The sequence below is a fragment of the Dreissena polymorpha genome, chromosome 1 (genome assembly GCF_020536995.1).
Source record: "Dreissena polymorpha isolate Duluth1 chromosome 1, UMN_Dpol_1.0, whole genome shotgun sequence".
Lineage (NCBI taxonomy): Eukaryota > Metazoa > Mollusca > Bivalvia > Myida > Dreissenidae > Dreissena > Dreissena polymorpha.
In genome coordinates this window covers 126,580,955-126,599,539 of record NC_068355.1, presented here as the reverse complement: position 1 = coordinate 126,599,539, position 18,585 = coordinate 126,580,955, and the positions used below count along the sequence as shown (strand labels likewise).

At 33.1% G+C, this 18,585-nt stretch overlaps 1 protein-coding gene across 1 annotated transcript; it reads left to right on the top strand.

Moving 5' to 3' along the window:
• Positions 1–9,253: 9,253 nt before the first annotated feature.
• Positions 9,254–10,593, top strand: LOC127849077 (uncharacterized). Its single transcript, XM_052381803.1, has 3 exons — positions 9,254–9,399; positions 9,668–9,922; positions 10,077–10,593. The coding sequence occupies exons 1-3, from the start codon at positions 9,282–9,284 to the stop codon at positions 10,502–10,504; spliced, it is 801 nt and encodes a 266-aa protein (XP_052237763.1). The 5' UTR covers positions 9,254–9,281; the 3' UTR covers positions 10,505–10,593.
• Positions 10,594–18,585: the final 7,992 nt, after the last annotated feature.

Below are 18,585 nucleotides of genomic sequence, written 5' to 3'. Positions count from 1 at the left end.
TCCGAATTTGACATCGTCTTTCCATCTTAAAATAACAAACTTTAAAGTGAACGACTTTAAATCAATGCATATATGTGTACCAAATATCAGTATGTAACATATTTTATAGACCGTTTGATAGTTCTGTGGTTTGGTGAGCAAACATAATTAATTAAACGTTTCTAAAAAAAAAAAGAATACTGATTCTTTTTACGGTACTATTGAAAAGATGTAGATTGTACGAGACTTTCTGGTGATTGCGAGAAAACAATGAACAAATCGGTTTCGAAGATGGATTGGTTCGAATGATTTTTACTGTGTTGCAGTTGTGACATTTTGTTTTCTTAAAAAAGGTGATGCAAAAACATTTTCATGTTCTTATTTGTAAGAAAACTGCTATTAAAACTTAATGATTTACCGCAAGTTGGTAAAACAACTGTTCATTATGTAAATTACTAACCACTTGAGTTTAAAAGGGTATAAAATTAACCGTTGTCAACTAGGAAAACGGTAGAGTATTGTTTACATGGTGAAAATTATAAGTTGTCTGTGTGTATCTCGACGTTCATGAGATTCATGAGACGAATTTTTGAATCATAGCTTCAATGTACAGCTATGTGTTTTAAATTAAAGATTGTATGTAGTGTTTGGCGTGATCTCGAGCTGCAGTGAGAACCGGAGTACCTTACTTGTCCGGTATGGTGACCACCAACCAATAACATATGATGTTTGGAACGGGGATTGAGTACGGGAAGCATACGTAAGAAGCGCATGGAGCAACAACTGTGCTTAACGGACAACACATGAAAGGCTAGAATTTGTTTACAACACTAAACTTCAATAAATACTAACCATACCATAAAAAAATTACCGCTAGCTTGGATATCAGATATAATATCTAGTAGAATGCAAAGTAAATCCTGTGCAATATTAAATAAATCATATACCATACTCATCTCTTAAAGTATTTAGATACATCTAAATATTCCTTTCGCAAATCAATAAAATGCCTGATTGTAACAAACCCGATATCGCAGGCATTGAACGAATCAGAATGTTAATATACTTTGACAGGATATGATTTACGTGGAAAAATAACACACAAAGTTAAATACCGTGTGATGTCTGATGGATGCGAAAACAAACACCTATTTTTTTTTGGACGTCATTGATGCTTGTCCAATCGCCTTTTTTATGCTCAATCGCCATGGTCAACCTTTTCCTGTCCTCTACTGCTTTGGCATAATGTCCTGGATTTAACTGTGGATTATGATTAATGAAACTGTGTGAAACTTAAACACGTATCGCATAAAATTATTCCACGTTTCTGCCTGTTCTGAGCTTCGTGTTGATATCAAAACAAGATACTCCTTCTAAAAGATTCTTCTTTAAGTTATGGGTTTTGCCGTACGACACCCGGTTTAAAGCCAACATTCTTACATGGCACAATAAAACCCCACTGGATCCCCTTTTCTGCTCACCAACACGATTACAATGTGTAAGTGGCACTGGTCCTAAACGACATTCTTGACAGTGGGACAAATCTTCAAGCAGCGTTTGAAATTCTACCATCCGGCGACAGTTTTTTCACAAATAGTTTTCTTTATATTTAGCAACACTGCCATCCAATACTTGACATTTATCATTAACTCCAGTCACATAATTATGATCAACATTAACACTGTATGAATAGTTTTCTTTAGAGATGGCAATTTGCTTGTCTTATAAAGACCCAACTTGTCACGTACATTGTCGGTCATATGTTTTTTTTAATGTTAATGTAGTTTCCTGGTCCTACATTTAGTATGGGTGTGATGAATATGTACGAAATAAAGCGATATTGTTAGAAGTTTATTACAGTGCTTATACCTTAATTACAAAGATAGTTGCCATTACATTAAAACAAGTCATCACTTAAGGCGCTATTTTATATTTGTTTATATTACGTTAAGAATGCGCATGTAATTTCAATCAAATATATCACAATATTGCAGTCAAATCTTGTCCAGCAACTGAGTATACTAACACAAAACAGCAGCATGCGACTTCAAGTCTGACGAAAAACAAAGCTTTTCAACACTTGAATTTAGCGCTTTATCATAATTCATCAATTGTCAGGTCCAAATACGATAAATGATGAAGTCGCAACCTTTCTGAAGCGAACAAAGTGTCGAATGTATATAGAAAATGAATCTAACTATGACGACATCGCTTCCTTTTGTGGATATATTGCACGCCTGGCGATAGAAAGGTTTCGATTTCCCCTCTAGGAAAGTTCTATGCAAATTACCCAACGACATTACTTTCTGGTGCTACACAGATAATAGAACGAATAGTGCATTATTCTGGTATATATAGAATATTATGTGAGTTTTGGATAAAGATCAAGTTTATCATGCGAGGCTTAGAACCATGTCAGCGCGAGGCTTGCCGAGCGCTACCATGGTTCGAGCCTAGCATGATAAGCTTGACCTTTATCCAAAACTCACATAATATTCTATTTATCCTATTATTTCCTCCCCTTTTCCATTAATTATTATAAAATATCGCATTTTTTGACGATTTTATCTTTCTGTAGTTCACAAAAACATATTATCCATTTTTTGGAAAAACCCAAATCTGATCTAAAAATAGCAATAGTAGGTCAGAATATACTAAATAGTTTCCCTATATAATTCAATGTAAAAGCGACAACTTTAAGCCAAAATAAATGCAACATTTTGCACATAGAGACCCCAATAACCGTACCTGTTCTTAAAGGCCATTCAAGCGGAATCGATTTATGCAATAAAAAAGATATGTCATGTTCAATGCAAGAAAGAACTTGACACAAATCAAAATCGACTGTTTTTGCAACTTTTATTTTCGTACGTTTCTTAGTGGAATGTAACCTTTTTCAGTGCAATAGTTTACTATAGTCTTCAAGTTTCTCATATTTCAGGGACTCAGTACTGAACACCTATTCATGCCCTACCATTATCTCCGAAAGATAACACCCGAATAATAGTTAAAAGTGTAAAACATGCCTTCCTGTCAACTATAATACTTTTTTAGAGAGTACAGCCCAACATGAAACGGTTATTTAGTATATTGTAACCTAGTATAAAGCTAAAGTTTATACAATCGTTGTTATACTATCGATTTTCATCTGGTAATAGGATAAAATGATTTACTATACAATTGACCTAAATATTCTAGTATTTCGTCTTTGACATTAACACATATAATAGCTTTTTATTAAATCAATATTCCAATAAAACGTACTAGCTCCTTAGTTTGTGAAAATATATCAGTACTATTTACAAAAACAACTGCTTAAACGCTATGAATTTTCGTTTTACATTATATGCCCGTGAAATTTTATTGTAAGCGTAAAATGGAAAACAAACTCACTTCTGTTAAATGGATTAAATATGTTTTTCCGTGGTTATATTCAAAGTATTTGCTACAATATTAACAACTAATATCAATGAGGAAAGGAACCCTACTAGCCTAGCTATCGTTCCAATCCTATAAACTTTAGATGCTTGTACATTATGTTGTAAAACACATTATTGAATAAATATGTTTAAACCAACTAATATCAACGATTCATTTCAGTGAAAACGTCTAAATTACCAAGGTTATTTATTCACTAGACTTAAAAAAATGTATTTTAGCCTGTGCTGGATTTCTTCTTTAAGAATATTCCATTTATGTACGATATAGTCGATTTCGGGCTAATGCGTTAGATTTTTAAGATGTTTAAAATTGAAAACGCTGAAAACATTTAGTAATCTCATCTAAAATAGTCATACTATAGTGGTATATTAATTATATTTAATATTTACAAATATATTACAATTGATGACTGTTTGTAAATTATAAAACTGTTTGGATAAGTTATCTCATTTCAAATATTCATGCGTCAGTAGAATTTTGATGGAATATTTAATATCTACACATTTGTAATATCTGTTAGAATGAAAACCAAAGGGAAAACACACTATTAAACCTGGTTAAGTTAACATATGCACATTCTGTAATTGAATATTTGGAAGAAAATCTAATGCGTGTGCGTAATAAATACATGGTACAAACACAGGAACATGAAATAAAACACTTTGACAGGTTATTATATTGTAATATACTTCAAGTAACGTAAATATAAACTCAGTGAAACTGCAGCTGCGTCAGAAATACATGTATAGAATATTTATAACTAAAAATGCGCGAGTTCTTAAATAACACATTATCAATTTCTGAACAGGGTCTGACAGTTCACAAGCATTTGACAAAGCAACCTTGCAAGCAAGTTTATCAAGACTGAGAAAAGATTGTAAAGCCTCTTTCTATTAATAATATGGACAAATGGTACTAGCATTAATCTGTTAATTAATCTTCGTCGTTTGTCGCGCATCTCTGACGCAATAGAGTCGGCTGTGTATCTATAGTGCGGGCGGAGAATGTTATTTCGAAAACCGCATGGGATATAATTATTGCGACAACATATACTTGGGTGTCAAGGTGTGTTTAACTGCGATCATAACGGAATAATCTTCAAAATAAAAGTCAGAGTATATAATAAGATATGCGCTTTCATAAGGTCGGCGGATATACGCACATAACATGGTAACTCTTTTTTCGATCTTGTCGTTTAAATAAATTTAATAAAGCACGTTAACAAATACAAACATTAAATAACATAGTATTACTGTCTTACACTATTTTACATGGAGAGTTGTTCTCAGTTATGTTTTCTTAAATGAAAATGATGTGTGTGAGATGTTTGTGCAAACTGGAGGTTTGCTAAGATTAACATGTCATTTCATATAGACTATTTACTCTCCTGTACATGCAAAAATAACAAAACACATGCACACGTATATTATTTAGTACATTAAAAGTTTGTTATTGTATTTGATGTTTGTGCTCCGTTTCTCCTTGAATGAGGTGACTCCTGACAAATTATTTAAAACGTGGGTACCTGTCTTAGGTGGCCATTTTGAAAACACTCCGCATCAGTCAAATTTAAAAGCTACAGGTTAAGCAACCGAACAAGGTTTGACGTGCCCTGAGTGATGTTTTAACCGTCCGCTATGTAAACGCCCGATTGCCTATATCACTAAGCAACGGATACGGAATATTGGTTATTGCACGCGAAGGAGAATATGGAACTTCCATACGTTTGAAAATAAGCTGTTTGCAAATTAACTCTTATTTTGAATTTGACACGAGCTTTACATTTTATGTATGTTTCCGAAATGTATTATTTGGAAGATACAATTACACAAAATGTACACTACTTAAAGTTTATTATCATTAAATACATTGTATATTAAAACTGTACATGAAGTAATTGACTAAGTTGAACATAAATATCTTTGAAATAATTATACCAAATCGTGTGTGATCTTTTAGAAGTAAATTGAGTGAGTATTGCATTAAACTGTCGAATACAATCTTCTTAATTGGATCTAGTATTTTAACAAGGAGTGACGTTTATGTATAATTGAACGGATCATGTTTTTGCTCTCCATGCGTCATCTTGTAATTAGTTTAAACGTTTAAATAATCAAAACGAAACCATGGTGAGCAGACATAAATTCGTTTTTACTTAATCAAGAAATAAACATGAGTTGCTTTCTAATTGAATAGCATTTTGATCCCCGTACATTATTGAGCACAGTAATACTTAAATAAGATAGGTTAAAATATATTTTAATAAAACTATTTTTAAATTATAATTGAATAACTATAATTAATTAAATAAAGTTTTATTTTCAAAAATAAGAAAATAAGCACAATCCAATCACATTCATTAAAGTGATTGTGATATAGTATTTATATTTATATTTATAACGGAATAAATGTTGTCGTTACATAACGATGCTATTCTTGCAGTTATTTTAATCGTGTCACTATAAAAAAATGCACCCCATGTATAAGTTCGTTACATATATTGCGTACAAAATGAAAATATTACGTTGTGTATTCTTAAAGAACCGGGTTTATATTAGGCTGAACTTATGCAATTTTACGCCAAGAAACATTAAATAAGTATCAACAATAAAAAGGCTGGTCGTTAACAAACCATTATAAAACAACATGTATTTACAAAAAGATGAAAAAGTCTTAAGTCTAACAATACAATGATTAAAAAAAAATAGAAAACAAACGTCTATAAATTGTGTTTGTTAGTGTTTTTTTTGCGATTTTGCTTGTTATTTGTATAAGTGAAGCATACCTATATAAGAAAAGCTAAAACACACATAAAACATAATCGTATATACATCAGAACTTTTAAATTAAGGAGAAACCTCATTTTGTTATATATGCTAGCATAGTAAAACAGATACTACTGTTTGTATTTTGAATGCAAATCGATTGATTCCAAAAGCAAACTTCTAAATATATTGTATGGACATGTCGGTTTTATATCACGCACGAATCAGTCATCCAGAAAATGAATTAGAACGCATTTCGTCATCAAACAGTTAACTGGAAGAGGTAGATCGCACCTAGACTATGTCACACGTGGACATCACGATAGTGTCCTGTATTAAAGAAAAAATGTATTGCCCATCAGTTCTGTAGTGACATGATGTCTCAAGAGACATGCCGTTGTGTACAATGTCCAGGAATACACCACATCTTTACCATTCTCTGCAGTATCAGAGGATGTGAGCCGGGCACGAAACTGTATTTTGGGATGCTGCAGCACTCCTGAAATAACAACGCTCACAAGATGCAGTGTGTATTTCAGTGATATCGCTTCATTTCAATATGAGTTTATATGTGCTTTGATTCTGAAGTTTTATTAGAATTAGTTTTAATTTGTCGAACAAACCGCTGCTTATTATTATGCTTAATTAGACGGGTTTTATAAATTACAGACAAAGACTAGCCATTCGGCTATGAGTTTTAACGTTACAGATTGGGTTTTATATTCAGATCAATGCATACATACGCAGTATTGGTATTTATTAGGTTAGAAAACATTACTGATTTTAAATTATAGATAACCTTATTTTCATTTTTATTGTAAAATATTAATATGTATGACATTCACGGCAAATAGTTCGATTTTGTATGTCAAACAGTTTTATTATTGCCATATACATTTGGAGACTTTTCTAACGCAACACTTTCAAACTTAAATATCTCAATTATAAGTTAAGATTTTGATTTAACATTTTACGAGTGATCATTTGACGTCATTCTGAACAATCCCACGATAAAATTCATTCATCCTTGACGATAGGACGCTTTAGCACCTGCGGTATGTATGGTTTCATCTCATTTCACGTGGCAATGTTGAGACGCAATATTATTCTACATTTATTTTAATTTCATCATTTTGGGTGGGTTCTAATATCATTATATAATTACAAATAACATCAACGCGTACTAAACCTCGCTCTGAAAAATGCAATTCTAATGATTAAAGGATCAAGGCAATTCGATTTGGATTAGCTAAATCGAAAATAAACATATTTAAAATATGTATCAAAAATTTCATTACACCAATACAAATAATAGCCAAACTTAACACATATGAAAACGCGAATATCATTAAATGATTTAGACACGATATATAATAAAATATTGTTTTAATATTAAGTTCATATGCATAACAATGTTTAATACCGGCAAACACATACAATACCTGTGTACCATTTCTTTCAGAATCCAGGTTGTGATTGTTTCAAACAAAAACAAAGGGCTATTTTTTATACTTTCTCAATATGTTGTCCAAGGAGCTTACAGGTCAAGGCGGTCACAAAATCGCATTAGTTAATGCGGCATAGAAACGCACTTGTTAAGCCGGTCTTAGAATCGCGTATGTTTTTAAACTGCATACATAGTTTGAGTGGTTAATGTAATACAAGATTTAAACTTTCTTCATAGAAACATTGAAACAATTGCATCATTTATCTATAACAAATCATGGATTTCTAGACTGTATAATTGCATAGTTTGGTAGAAATAACACAATTCATAAATTGAAAAGTACTGTGATGTATAATGTGATGGCTTGCACTCGTTTGTCAAGGCGGTCATTAAATTGCATTAGTTAATGCGGTATAGAAACACACGTGTCAAGCCGGTCTTAGAATCGCGTATGTATTTAAACTGCACACAAAGTTTGAGTGGTTAATGTAATACAAGCTTTCAACTTTCTTCATAGAAACATTAAAATAATTGCATCATTAAACTAAACCAAATAATGGATTTCTTGACTGTATAATTGCATAGCTTGGTAGAAATAACACAATTCATAAATTGCAAAGTACTGTGATGTATAATGTGATGGATTGCACTCGTTTGTCGCACCATACTTCAGGTTCTGCGATGGTGTAACGGCGGGTAAATACAAATTCAGAACGTTTTCTTTGTGTTGATGTATTCAGTAATTTTGAAATCATAGACGGATTGAACCTAAACAATTTGTATGTGAATGTTTTGCTCTAATTAATATATCCAGTCTAATGAGCTATCCTTTTATTGTTATGGGTTTGATGTTACAAACCAGTCAGCTACTGATACGTCGGCACGGGATTTAAGCTCAATGCTATGCTCTGGTTAACATTGCATTCAACAAAACCATATCCCTTTAACCAATACGTTTAGTTTATGTTTACGTTCACACAAACTCAATCCTACTTAGTAAGCAAAAATTATGTCTTGGTGTGAGATTACTTGCCTTTGCCCATAACTCCCAAAGGCAGTGAAATAGAATTATGCGATCTTCGACACTTAAACATCAGACAATTCAGTAACCGATCATGTGCAAAACTAAAGATATCTAAATTCAACACAAGTCTTAAGTATGATCGTTCGGTAGCAGAAGGTTTATATCACCACAGCACTATGAAAATCCCAGTGTATTGTCTTTGTGGAACTTTTTTTATTTAAACGGTTTTATTATAATTGTACATATCTTGTGCGTGCTAACCACCTTTCTTAAAACGTGTTATAAAACATTTAGAACAAATACTAAACACGTTACGTTTATAAATACACTTGCATGGATATATTGTTTTCAAATCATTATTGGGTCATTAATATACACATAGAATCAAACGTAAATTTTTAAAAAGTTTTAACAGAGTTATACTTAACACGCATGGTTTCATACATCTCAAATTCAGACATCCAAATGAGCATGCTTAGTAAACATAATTAAAATTATTTAATCTTAGTATCGCCATTTTTACCAAGTTTGAACAATAGAATGTGACAGGTTGAATATTTACATCATTTTAAATGGTCAGATAAAAGCTGATAACGAACCATTTGGGAACACCACTGCCTGGACAATGAACATACGTGGCATCTTAATATTGCTATTGTGTCCTAAAAGCCTTTTTGCGGAGGTTGATCTCTATTCGCGTTTGGCGCTTTTAGAAGCCGCAGTGTTATCACTTTTAAAAACAGGTAACTCTAGTTGTTTGGTCTTTTCTTTAAATCTATACTCTTTATGCCCTATATTACCGTGTGAACTGTACCACATTTACTTAATTCCTGAATGCGTCTAATGTATATGACTGAATAAAAATTCCCTTGTACATGTTCAATATCACATACATTGACAAAAATGTATGAGTCAAATGCCCTTTAAAAGACTTAAAACTTAATATATTTCTACAATGAAATTACATTTTCTACAACGCAGATCTTATCATTAAAAAAATTGTTTTTGTAGATGCACAACAGACAGAGACTATCAGGCTTCAAGAGGTGAAGTTGCAAGAACAGTCAGAGGAAATAAAGGAACTGAAACGGATTATTCACGGCATTCAGAGAGAAGAAAGCTTAACGCCAGTGAAACCCATGACACCCAAACATGATTTATTGCCACAACAACAAGGAATTCACAACAATTATACCGGTGATCAGAAATCAACAAGGATATTGTTAACACAGGATATTGATAGATCTGCCAGGACAACTAATGGAAGTGAGAATATGTTTTGTTTTGTGGGCATAAGTACCCCATCAAAGCTTTAGTAATTATCCTGTTTAATGCTCATTGTTATTATGTTAAATTTTGCAAGCCATATTTATTCGATATATTTTTTGTATTATAATCGTGTTTACTCTATTGTATAAAGCTATTGCCGACAACGTTCAACGAACGGCACGCCAAGGTATGGTCGCAAATCCAGTTGCCTTTACTGCAGTAAAAGTTATCAATCAAGATGGAATCGGAGTTAATCAAAACATCGACTTTGAAAGTGTTGTTCTCAACGACGGAGGTGGCTACCACGCAAACCACGGCGTCTTCATTGCACTAGTCAGCGGATATTATTTGTTCACAACGTCGTTTCTGCTCTCGGCGGTAGACATTCGAGTTGGCTTGATGCACAATGGCCGAGTGATGGCAAAGGTCCAATGTACTAATCAGTGGGAGCAGTGTGCAATGACTCTTGTGCTCAAAATTACGGAGGGAGATGAGGTTTGGTTGGAAAATAAAGGCAGCGGATCCCAAAGCGTTTACGGCGGCTATTACTACTCTTTTTCTGGTGTCCTTCTTCATTAACTGTAACCTTACAAAACCACAGTTTGCATGTTTATTTGTTTTGTTCTCACCTTGTACAATGTTCCATTAATTTTAAAGGACGATTGGTAGACCGTTCCCCTTGCTAACTTTCGCCGTACAAATGCTGCTTATGAAGATTTAATTTCTAATTTGAGGCATAAATAACACACATACACACTATTTTAAGAAGCTGTGCTTGGTTGTATACTTTAATGTGTTTTAGAAGTTAACTTAAACGACTATTGCACTTGAGTGGGGCATTATATTCTCTCTATGCTACTATTAGAAGGCAAAACACTTATACACAATTCAACTTTATGGGAGATATTTATAACTTCATACACGTGTAATTAATAAAAGCTTGCAATTTCAATTCCCAAGTTTGTAAACGCGACAGTTCATGACTGATCACATACAAGAGATCTTACAAATTTGCATATGTTAACATATTCAACAATGGTGAATAGATAAATAGATAAGAAAAGACCAAGTGTACATGTATAAACGGCTTCCTTTTCCAACTCATAGCTTGTACTGTAAGTTTTAGAACATGGCAAAACCACCATTCTTATAATTTAAATTAACACGTAGTGTAAATACGACGACCAGACAGTGACAATGTATGCGATCAAAAGCAAATTATACTTTTTGATAAAAAGCCATGCTTATTAAATAAAGGTAATAAGGAGTACAATCTGTAAACGTGCTTACTAGTGATTTTGAATTAACACAAGCTTAAACTAGATAAAAAATGTCACATTATTTGCGATAAGGTAATCATGAAGTGAAATGATGATATACATGTTAACAATGATATGAACACAGTTAAAATCATAATCAATTTTAAAGGTACTCATCGGTCCATATAGTATTGACAATGTTGCTGCCGGTTAAATTGAATCATAGGTGGCGCTTTAGAAGAAACCGAATCATTGTTTTTCAAAGATGTTATTATTTTTATTATATGATATTTTTCATGACATATTTTTTCGACACACGTACTGAAGTCGTCATCAGTAATTCGTTCAAAGGCATCATTTTTTTTTCAAAATTACACCTGATTCAAATACATAGATATAACTCACAAGACACTTTTTCTACAATGATTTAAAGACGTTGTACACTTTTTCTGAAATCTGTTGAAAGATATGTATTTAGACGTGCTCTGTGAAAAGGGGGTTAAATGCATGCGTGTAAAGTGTCGTCAAAGATTAGCCTGTGCAGGCCGCACAGGCTAATCAGGGACGACACTTACCGCTTTTATGGTATTTTTAGTTAAGAGAAAGTTAATCCAGTTTAGGCGGAAAGTGTCTTCCCTGAGTAGCCTTTGCGGCCTGCTGATTAGCTTATACGCGAAACGGCACCGGATAAAATCAGAAAATAAACAAGGCGAAATACAGGATGTGCCTTGTATTGGAAGTAAGCATGGCAACAACACCACGTAGGTATGCCAAATACTATTGCTCCCGGAACATCGTGGTATTTCAGTTCATGGTTTACTTCATAATTCCATACGAAAATAAATGAACCATAACTATCTCATAGTCATGAAATAGTTAAAAAATACTTGCTTTTTTGTAGCTGGAGAGAAACAAAAATACTACTTCTACTTTATAATGTTGTAAGAATCATTTAGATGTATAATATATTCATAGAACATAACAGGCAACATCAAAACATGAGCATTTTGCGTTTTAAAAGGGTCGCATATTGATTTCACGGCACCGGATAAAAGACGAAACCATAAAATACTGGCATCGAATAAATTCCGGAAACACGACACCGGATAATACACGAAATCACTTGATACATATACAGATGATAACGTGCTTTTCAGCAAGTTTTAAAAACAACATGTGCTTTTTTAACCAGGTTTTCGAAGGAAAAACCTGGTTATTAGATTGGCGAATGTCGGCGGGCGGGCGGGCTGGCGGGCGAAACAAGGTTGTCCGAGCCATAACGTTTTCGTTCATTGTGAGATTTTTAAATCATTAGGCACATTTGTTCACCATCATTGGACGGTGTGTCGCGCGAAAGATTTACGTCGATATATCCAAGGTCGAATTCACACTTTTAGTTCAAAGGTCTAAAATGGCCATCAATGAGCTTGTCCGGGCAATAACTATGTCGTTCATTGTGAGATTAAAAAAAATCATTTGGCACATGTGTTCACCATCATTGGACGGTGTGTCGCGCGAAAGAATTACGTCGATATCTCCAAGGTCAAGGTCACCACAACTAAAAATAGATTGACTTTGAAACAAGGGGAGTAACTATGAAATCAGTAACAATTCACATATTGAGTTGTCTCCCTTCATCAGATTTTTTTTTCAAATTTAAATCAAGGTCGCATCGAGTAAAAATAGAGTGAATTTAAAAAGGGGGTAACACTGCACATTTTGAATTGTCTCCTTGAAATCTGACGGTTTTTGTTCTTTTTTTTGTAAAACGTTTTGTGGTTTTGTGACAATTTTGTCCCTTGTTTTATCTCATTTTAGTACAAATAAAATTCAAGAATGTAACATTTTACTTCAAATCATAGACTTTTTCCTAATAGTGAAACTCTTTTTATTTACTCAAATCTTTTTTTTTTCAAATATTTTATCAAATTAATTAAATATATTGAGAAATGAAAAAGCTATAATTAAAATATTAAAGAGTGCATACAATTTATGCCATTTAAAATTAAAAGATGTCTTAAATGGTAACAATAAATAAGGTTCATATTAAACATGACAAGATAATGGATCTTATGTATTTATATTGAAATATTTTTAATATTTGTTTATCAACACAGTCTACCAACAGTATAAAAAATAACTATGGAACTCGATAAATACAGGATTCCAACAAGTAGTACACTTTATACCACTGTCCGAACAGTTTCGCTACTTTCCTAAGAGTGATGAATGATTCGGTCTTCCCAAATGCATATAATCATTTTATATTTCCAAACATTATTGAACTAAATCTCTATAATATCAGTTGCATTGGCCTTGACAGACTTCAACAAAATCTGTACAAAATAACAATGTACAACACAAATTATAATTCTTATTTGGTTTCTAAAGCCCACCTTAAATTTTGACGCAAAAATCTTTTTACAAGCTTCAACAACGGGTACAGTGGTTTTTGATAAGTTCAATTCTTGTCTGCCATACTGTGTTAGGAAGCTTCTTATGAACACATTTATTGATTATACTCCTGCCATGATATATTTGTAAAAAATTCCACACACAAAGCAATTATGTTGTTCATGGTTATCATGAGCCTTCACGTGTTCTCGACGGTAGCGTTTGGTCTTGAACATGTGTCCACACTTATCACACTTGTGTGATTCCAACTTTCTACACATATGCATTGAAAGGTTAGAGAAGTACTGATATGCTTTGTTGCACTAAGGACAGTTAAAGTTATCTTACAATGTGTGCATTATTTGTTATCTGTCGTCAGTATTGCAATTATATACAAAGGGTTGTTATATGATATAAATATCATTGATGAAAAGGTCGTTCTACAATAGCATGTGTTCTACGCAACAATTTGTAAGAACCAATACAATTTGCAATATGTAATGCCTAGTATAAATAATCTTATTCAGGGTAAAGTCATGGCATTTTCATGCATTTAGATAGTGTTCTGGGGCTGAGGGACGACAAATAACAGACCCATTCATGTAACAATCTAAACTGAAGAAATGCTTTAAATGTTTACCATATCAACATTATCCAATATATTATTTAAACGTACTATACTTATGTTTATTGTTCCCTACCGGTTTCACCGGAGGGGACTTATGTTTTGCGCTCTGTGCGTCGGTCTTTGAGTCTGTCTGTTTATATGTCCGTATGTCTGTCACACTTTTCTGGATCCTGCGATAACTTTAAAAGTTCTTCATATTTTTTCATGAAACTTGAAACATGGTCAGATGGCAATATGGCGATTATGCACGTCTTTTCATTATGTACATACGCCAAGAATTCTGGTTGCTATGGCAACAAATATATATATAAAAAATGCTGACAATGGTGGAGCCGGTAGGGGACATATATTGCTTGGCAATAGTAATGCCTACAAGAAACATATAAAATACTTGTTTTTCTACAAACTAAACCTTCATTCATTATCTCAATGATGTCCGATAATAATTTTTCCTTTTTCATCAGGAAACTAGCTTAGAAGTTTGATTTTCATTATTTATATGGACGAATACTTGTATTTTACGTCCGTTTCCATAGGTTTGGTGCATGAACTGTTGGGCAATTTAGGTTCCCACTGCAAATAGACGCTTTTGTTACTGAGTACGATTATAAAATTTACCGAATGATTGACTTATTTGATCCGTGGAATATTGGTTTGGTGAAAAATTATAACTTAAAGAAAAGAATCTTGAAAATAAAAGAAAACACTAAAAACATTATCATTATTTTCTGATATGATCCGGTGCCGTTTTGTGTATTAGCTAGAAACGCACAAAAGTTTCAGGTTTTATCCGTATTGGTTAGGCATCGTGATCATTAGGCTGCAATCTACCTTAAGTCAGGAACTAAAACGCAGCAATGCCACAACAAACGTCTAAGCACACATACGGAATTAGTATTATGGCATCTTACTAGAATATAAAGAAGTGAAACAAGAAGCCATAATTACGCAAAACAAATGCAAATATTAGTAAGAATATAGTGGATATTTCATTCAAGCGATTTATTAACACCACTTATTAAATTAAAGGTCCAGCTTATTAAATATTTCCATTTCTGATAGAACAAGAAACCGTCGGAGACGGGTGATGCTCCCAAAAGGTTGTTTATGTCACAATATTGCACTATATATTCAGATAAAAGGAAACGTCTTGAAGGGCATAACTTCGGACAAAATAATACGATGGATAGTTCAGCAACTTAAAAATTTCAAAGGGCCATAACTCTCTAAATAAATCATTTAACAAGAACCCACAAATAACATGCGCATCTCCTCAAGGTAGTTAAGATTCCCATAAAGCTTCATTGAATTCCAGTCAGTAGTTGGGGAGAAATAGCCCGGACAAGAATTGCACTATATGTACAGTTAATGGAAAATTTCAAATGGCCATAACACTGTAAAAAATCATCCGACCAGAACCGGCTGATAATATGCACATCTCCTCTTTGTAGTGAAGCTTCCCATAAAGTGTAATTGAATTCCGGTCATTAATTACTGAGAAATAGCCCTGACAAAAATTGTGCACGGACGGACGGACACACGCACGGACAGACGAAGCGGCGACTATAAGCTCCCCCAAAAATTTTGGGGGCGCATAATAAATGTATGATAATAAAATATAATTTAGGCCAAGTTCCTTATATTCTATACAAACGAATAAACGCTAACTCAATTTAAGGAACTATGCAGTGGCCAGGAGAAAAAGTTAGGATCATTTGTCAACATTGTTCAAGTACCCTGTTTATCTTTATAAAGATAAATTGGAATATCTTAAAGGTGAATTCCACGTTGTTTCCATACCTGCAAATTGGGGTCTTATCACAGTTTCTGTGTCATTTACAGCTAAAAAATGTACAAACGTTGATGCTTTTGGTGTTAACCAATACATTATTTGACAATGCCATCCTCAATGACGGCGGTGGGTTCCACACACAATGCGGTATCTGTTTTGCAATTTTATGCGACTGTAATCTACACCCGCCTATCCGCAACTTTCGTCATACAGTCATGATGCATACTTGGACCACGATCGAGGCCTTATGATATGTTATGAATGTATTGGGTAAGAAGCAGAGACTATAAAAACCATTATGTTGTTGGCGGCAAATACACTGAATAATCCAGAATGTTACACCTGAATTTAGTTTCTGTTAAGAATGTAAAAGATATGTATGTGTGCGTAGGGGGGGGGGGTATTCTATGCAGTTTATGTTATTGTTTCAATATAAATAAAAAAACACTTCCTTACTCCATTATGAAGAATTGAGGGATTCTTCGCCAGTTAGGTCTGTTACGGACTGCTGAGACTAGCTCATACACGGGATGTGTGTTGATATTGTATGTATTCCACTGGTAACTCCGCATTTGGTACTATGCATGCATATATAAGGCTTTTATGTAGAAATAAATACCAAATTAGTTTTGCTTTGTCAATAGTAAGGATCATAAGAGTTAATATTGTAATCGAATGGTTAAGATGCAAAATGGGTAGACACATTGCGGTTATATCTTTGAATGCCTGAAATGTTTAATGATTTGAATGATTTTTTTTCCCTCGATTTTAATGCACATAACCATGAAAATAGAAAATATGTGAAGAAAAAAATTAAATCTAAAAGGCTTTTTAGAGTGTTTAACATTAATGGCTCATTAGATCATGAAATGGCCTTAAACGTAATGAAGTGTATTAAAGTAAGTGCCGCAACTAGCAAGCGAAAGCCATCGCCAAAGAGCAAAATTGATACATTAACGACTTGATTGACTTCTGTTCGTAGGTACAAGGATTGCAATATTCTGGATAAGTCAATTGTTCTGGGAAATTTAGACAAATGGCATGGGGCGTTAATGTCGCCTTATTTCGAATAAGAATATATCTCCTATATGCGAACAAGTGCATAAAAGTGTCGCCCCCAATTGGCCTGTGCTAACTGCAAGGCTAAACTGGGACGACAACGTACATGCATTTAGCACAGTTTTCTCAAACCAAAGGCAATAATACATTTGAAACGCAGGGATTTGGGCTTATTGTAATTTCTCAATCCTTTAATTTTCTGCAAAAGGTAATCAGTACACAAGTTGAACGGTGTTTAAAAAATGTTGAAAATGTTTCATGACATTAATTTTACAATAAAACATAAGGTAGTGAGACGCACAGTGCTGATTGTAATGAAATATAGGGCATAGCATCTAACCATACAATTTCGAAAGTCAATTTTGACCTAAATATGATACTTAATGTCTTAATACATGTTTTATGGGTAGCAATATGTCTTTTTTTCTAGCGCAACATTTCCGTAATGACAGCGGTATTATGTAGCAGCAATTAGACGTAATATGCGTCTTCATACCGCCATACACAGTGAACAAAAACAATATACATGTGATTGAAAGACAAGCACTCTCAACATTTATGTCACAGTTTGAACATTTGTTTTACATACTAAAGACACGCAACGTTAAAGATAAAGCGAAATTCTTACAGTGTATGAATTTGTAAATTTGCCATAGAAAGAATATACAACTTTCAACATGACGAAATCGCTAGATTAATACCATATGTAAATGCAATTTTGGTGCCACGGGATATTGACCTTTATGAAGTCAGCAGTTTAAGTTGTTTAAAACTGTTTAATGTTTTATGATAAATCGATTAATTTTCATTAAAAATTGTTAATATGTTAGATATTTTTTATATGATTTGTTGTTTTCCTTTTTAAATCCAAGAAAATGAAATAAGCATAAGCCTTGCTTTGTAATGCTTTACTTCAGTTGAATGTGGTATAAAAATAAATAGTTTTATTTTAAGTCCATTATATTAACAACCATTTATTTATATGTCTTGAATTGAATATACATTATTTGATTAACTTAGATACTTGATTTTTTTTACAACGACCTATGTGATCGTTTAAATATCAGTGCTAGGTACATGTTTCTTATTCTTTAGTATGTAAACAATGTATCTTACCGACACCCGGAATCGCCAAATTACCATCAATAACATTGTATTATGTTTATATTCCATTAATTAAGCCAATATCTGACTCTAAGAGACTTGCTAGTTATTGTCTGAGAATTAATGCTATATTTGCTAAAGACAATCTCCTGAAAATCATGTCGTTGATTTCCATACAAAATTGTATTACGCTATTAGGGAATTTTAAGATAATATGCATCTCATACTTTATGTTCTTTGTTTTTAACGAACATTTTATGTTGACAACGTATTTTTTCTTAGTTTTTCTTATTAAAATAGAAGTATTAAACATATATTATTGTTAAGTTGAAAAAACAAATTAATTGTAAATCCTATTTAATAGCGTCAAATTTATATAATATAGGCATGATCATACCGAGCTGTTTATGAATGAAAGTGGGAG

Coding starts and splice junctions, on each gene's coding strand:
- LOC127849077 (XM_052381803.1), top strand. CDS start 9,282: ATGAACATACGTGGCATCTTAATATTGCTATTGTGTCCTAAAAGCCTT. Junction 9,400..9,667: donor GTTATCACTTTTAAAAACAG/GTAACTCTAGTT, acceptor TTGTTTTTGTAG/ATGCACAACAGACAGAGACT. Junction 9,923..10,076: donor TGCCAGGACAACTAATGGAA/GTGAGAATATGT, acceptor TATTGTATAAAG/CTATTGCCGACAACGTTCAA.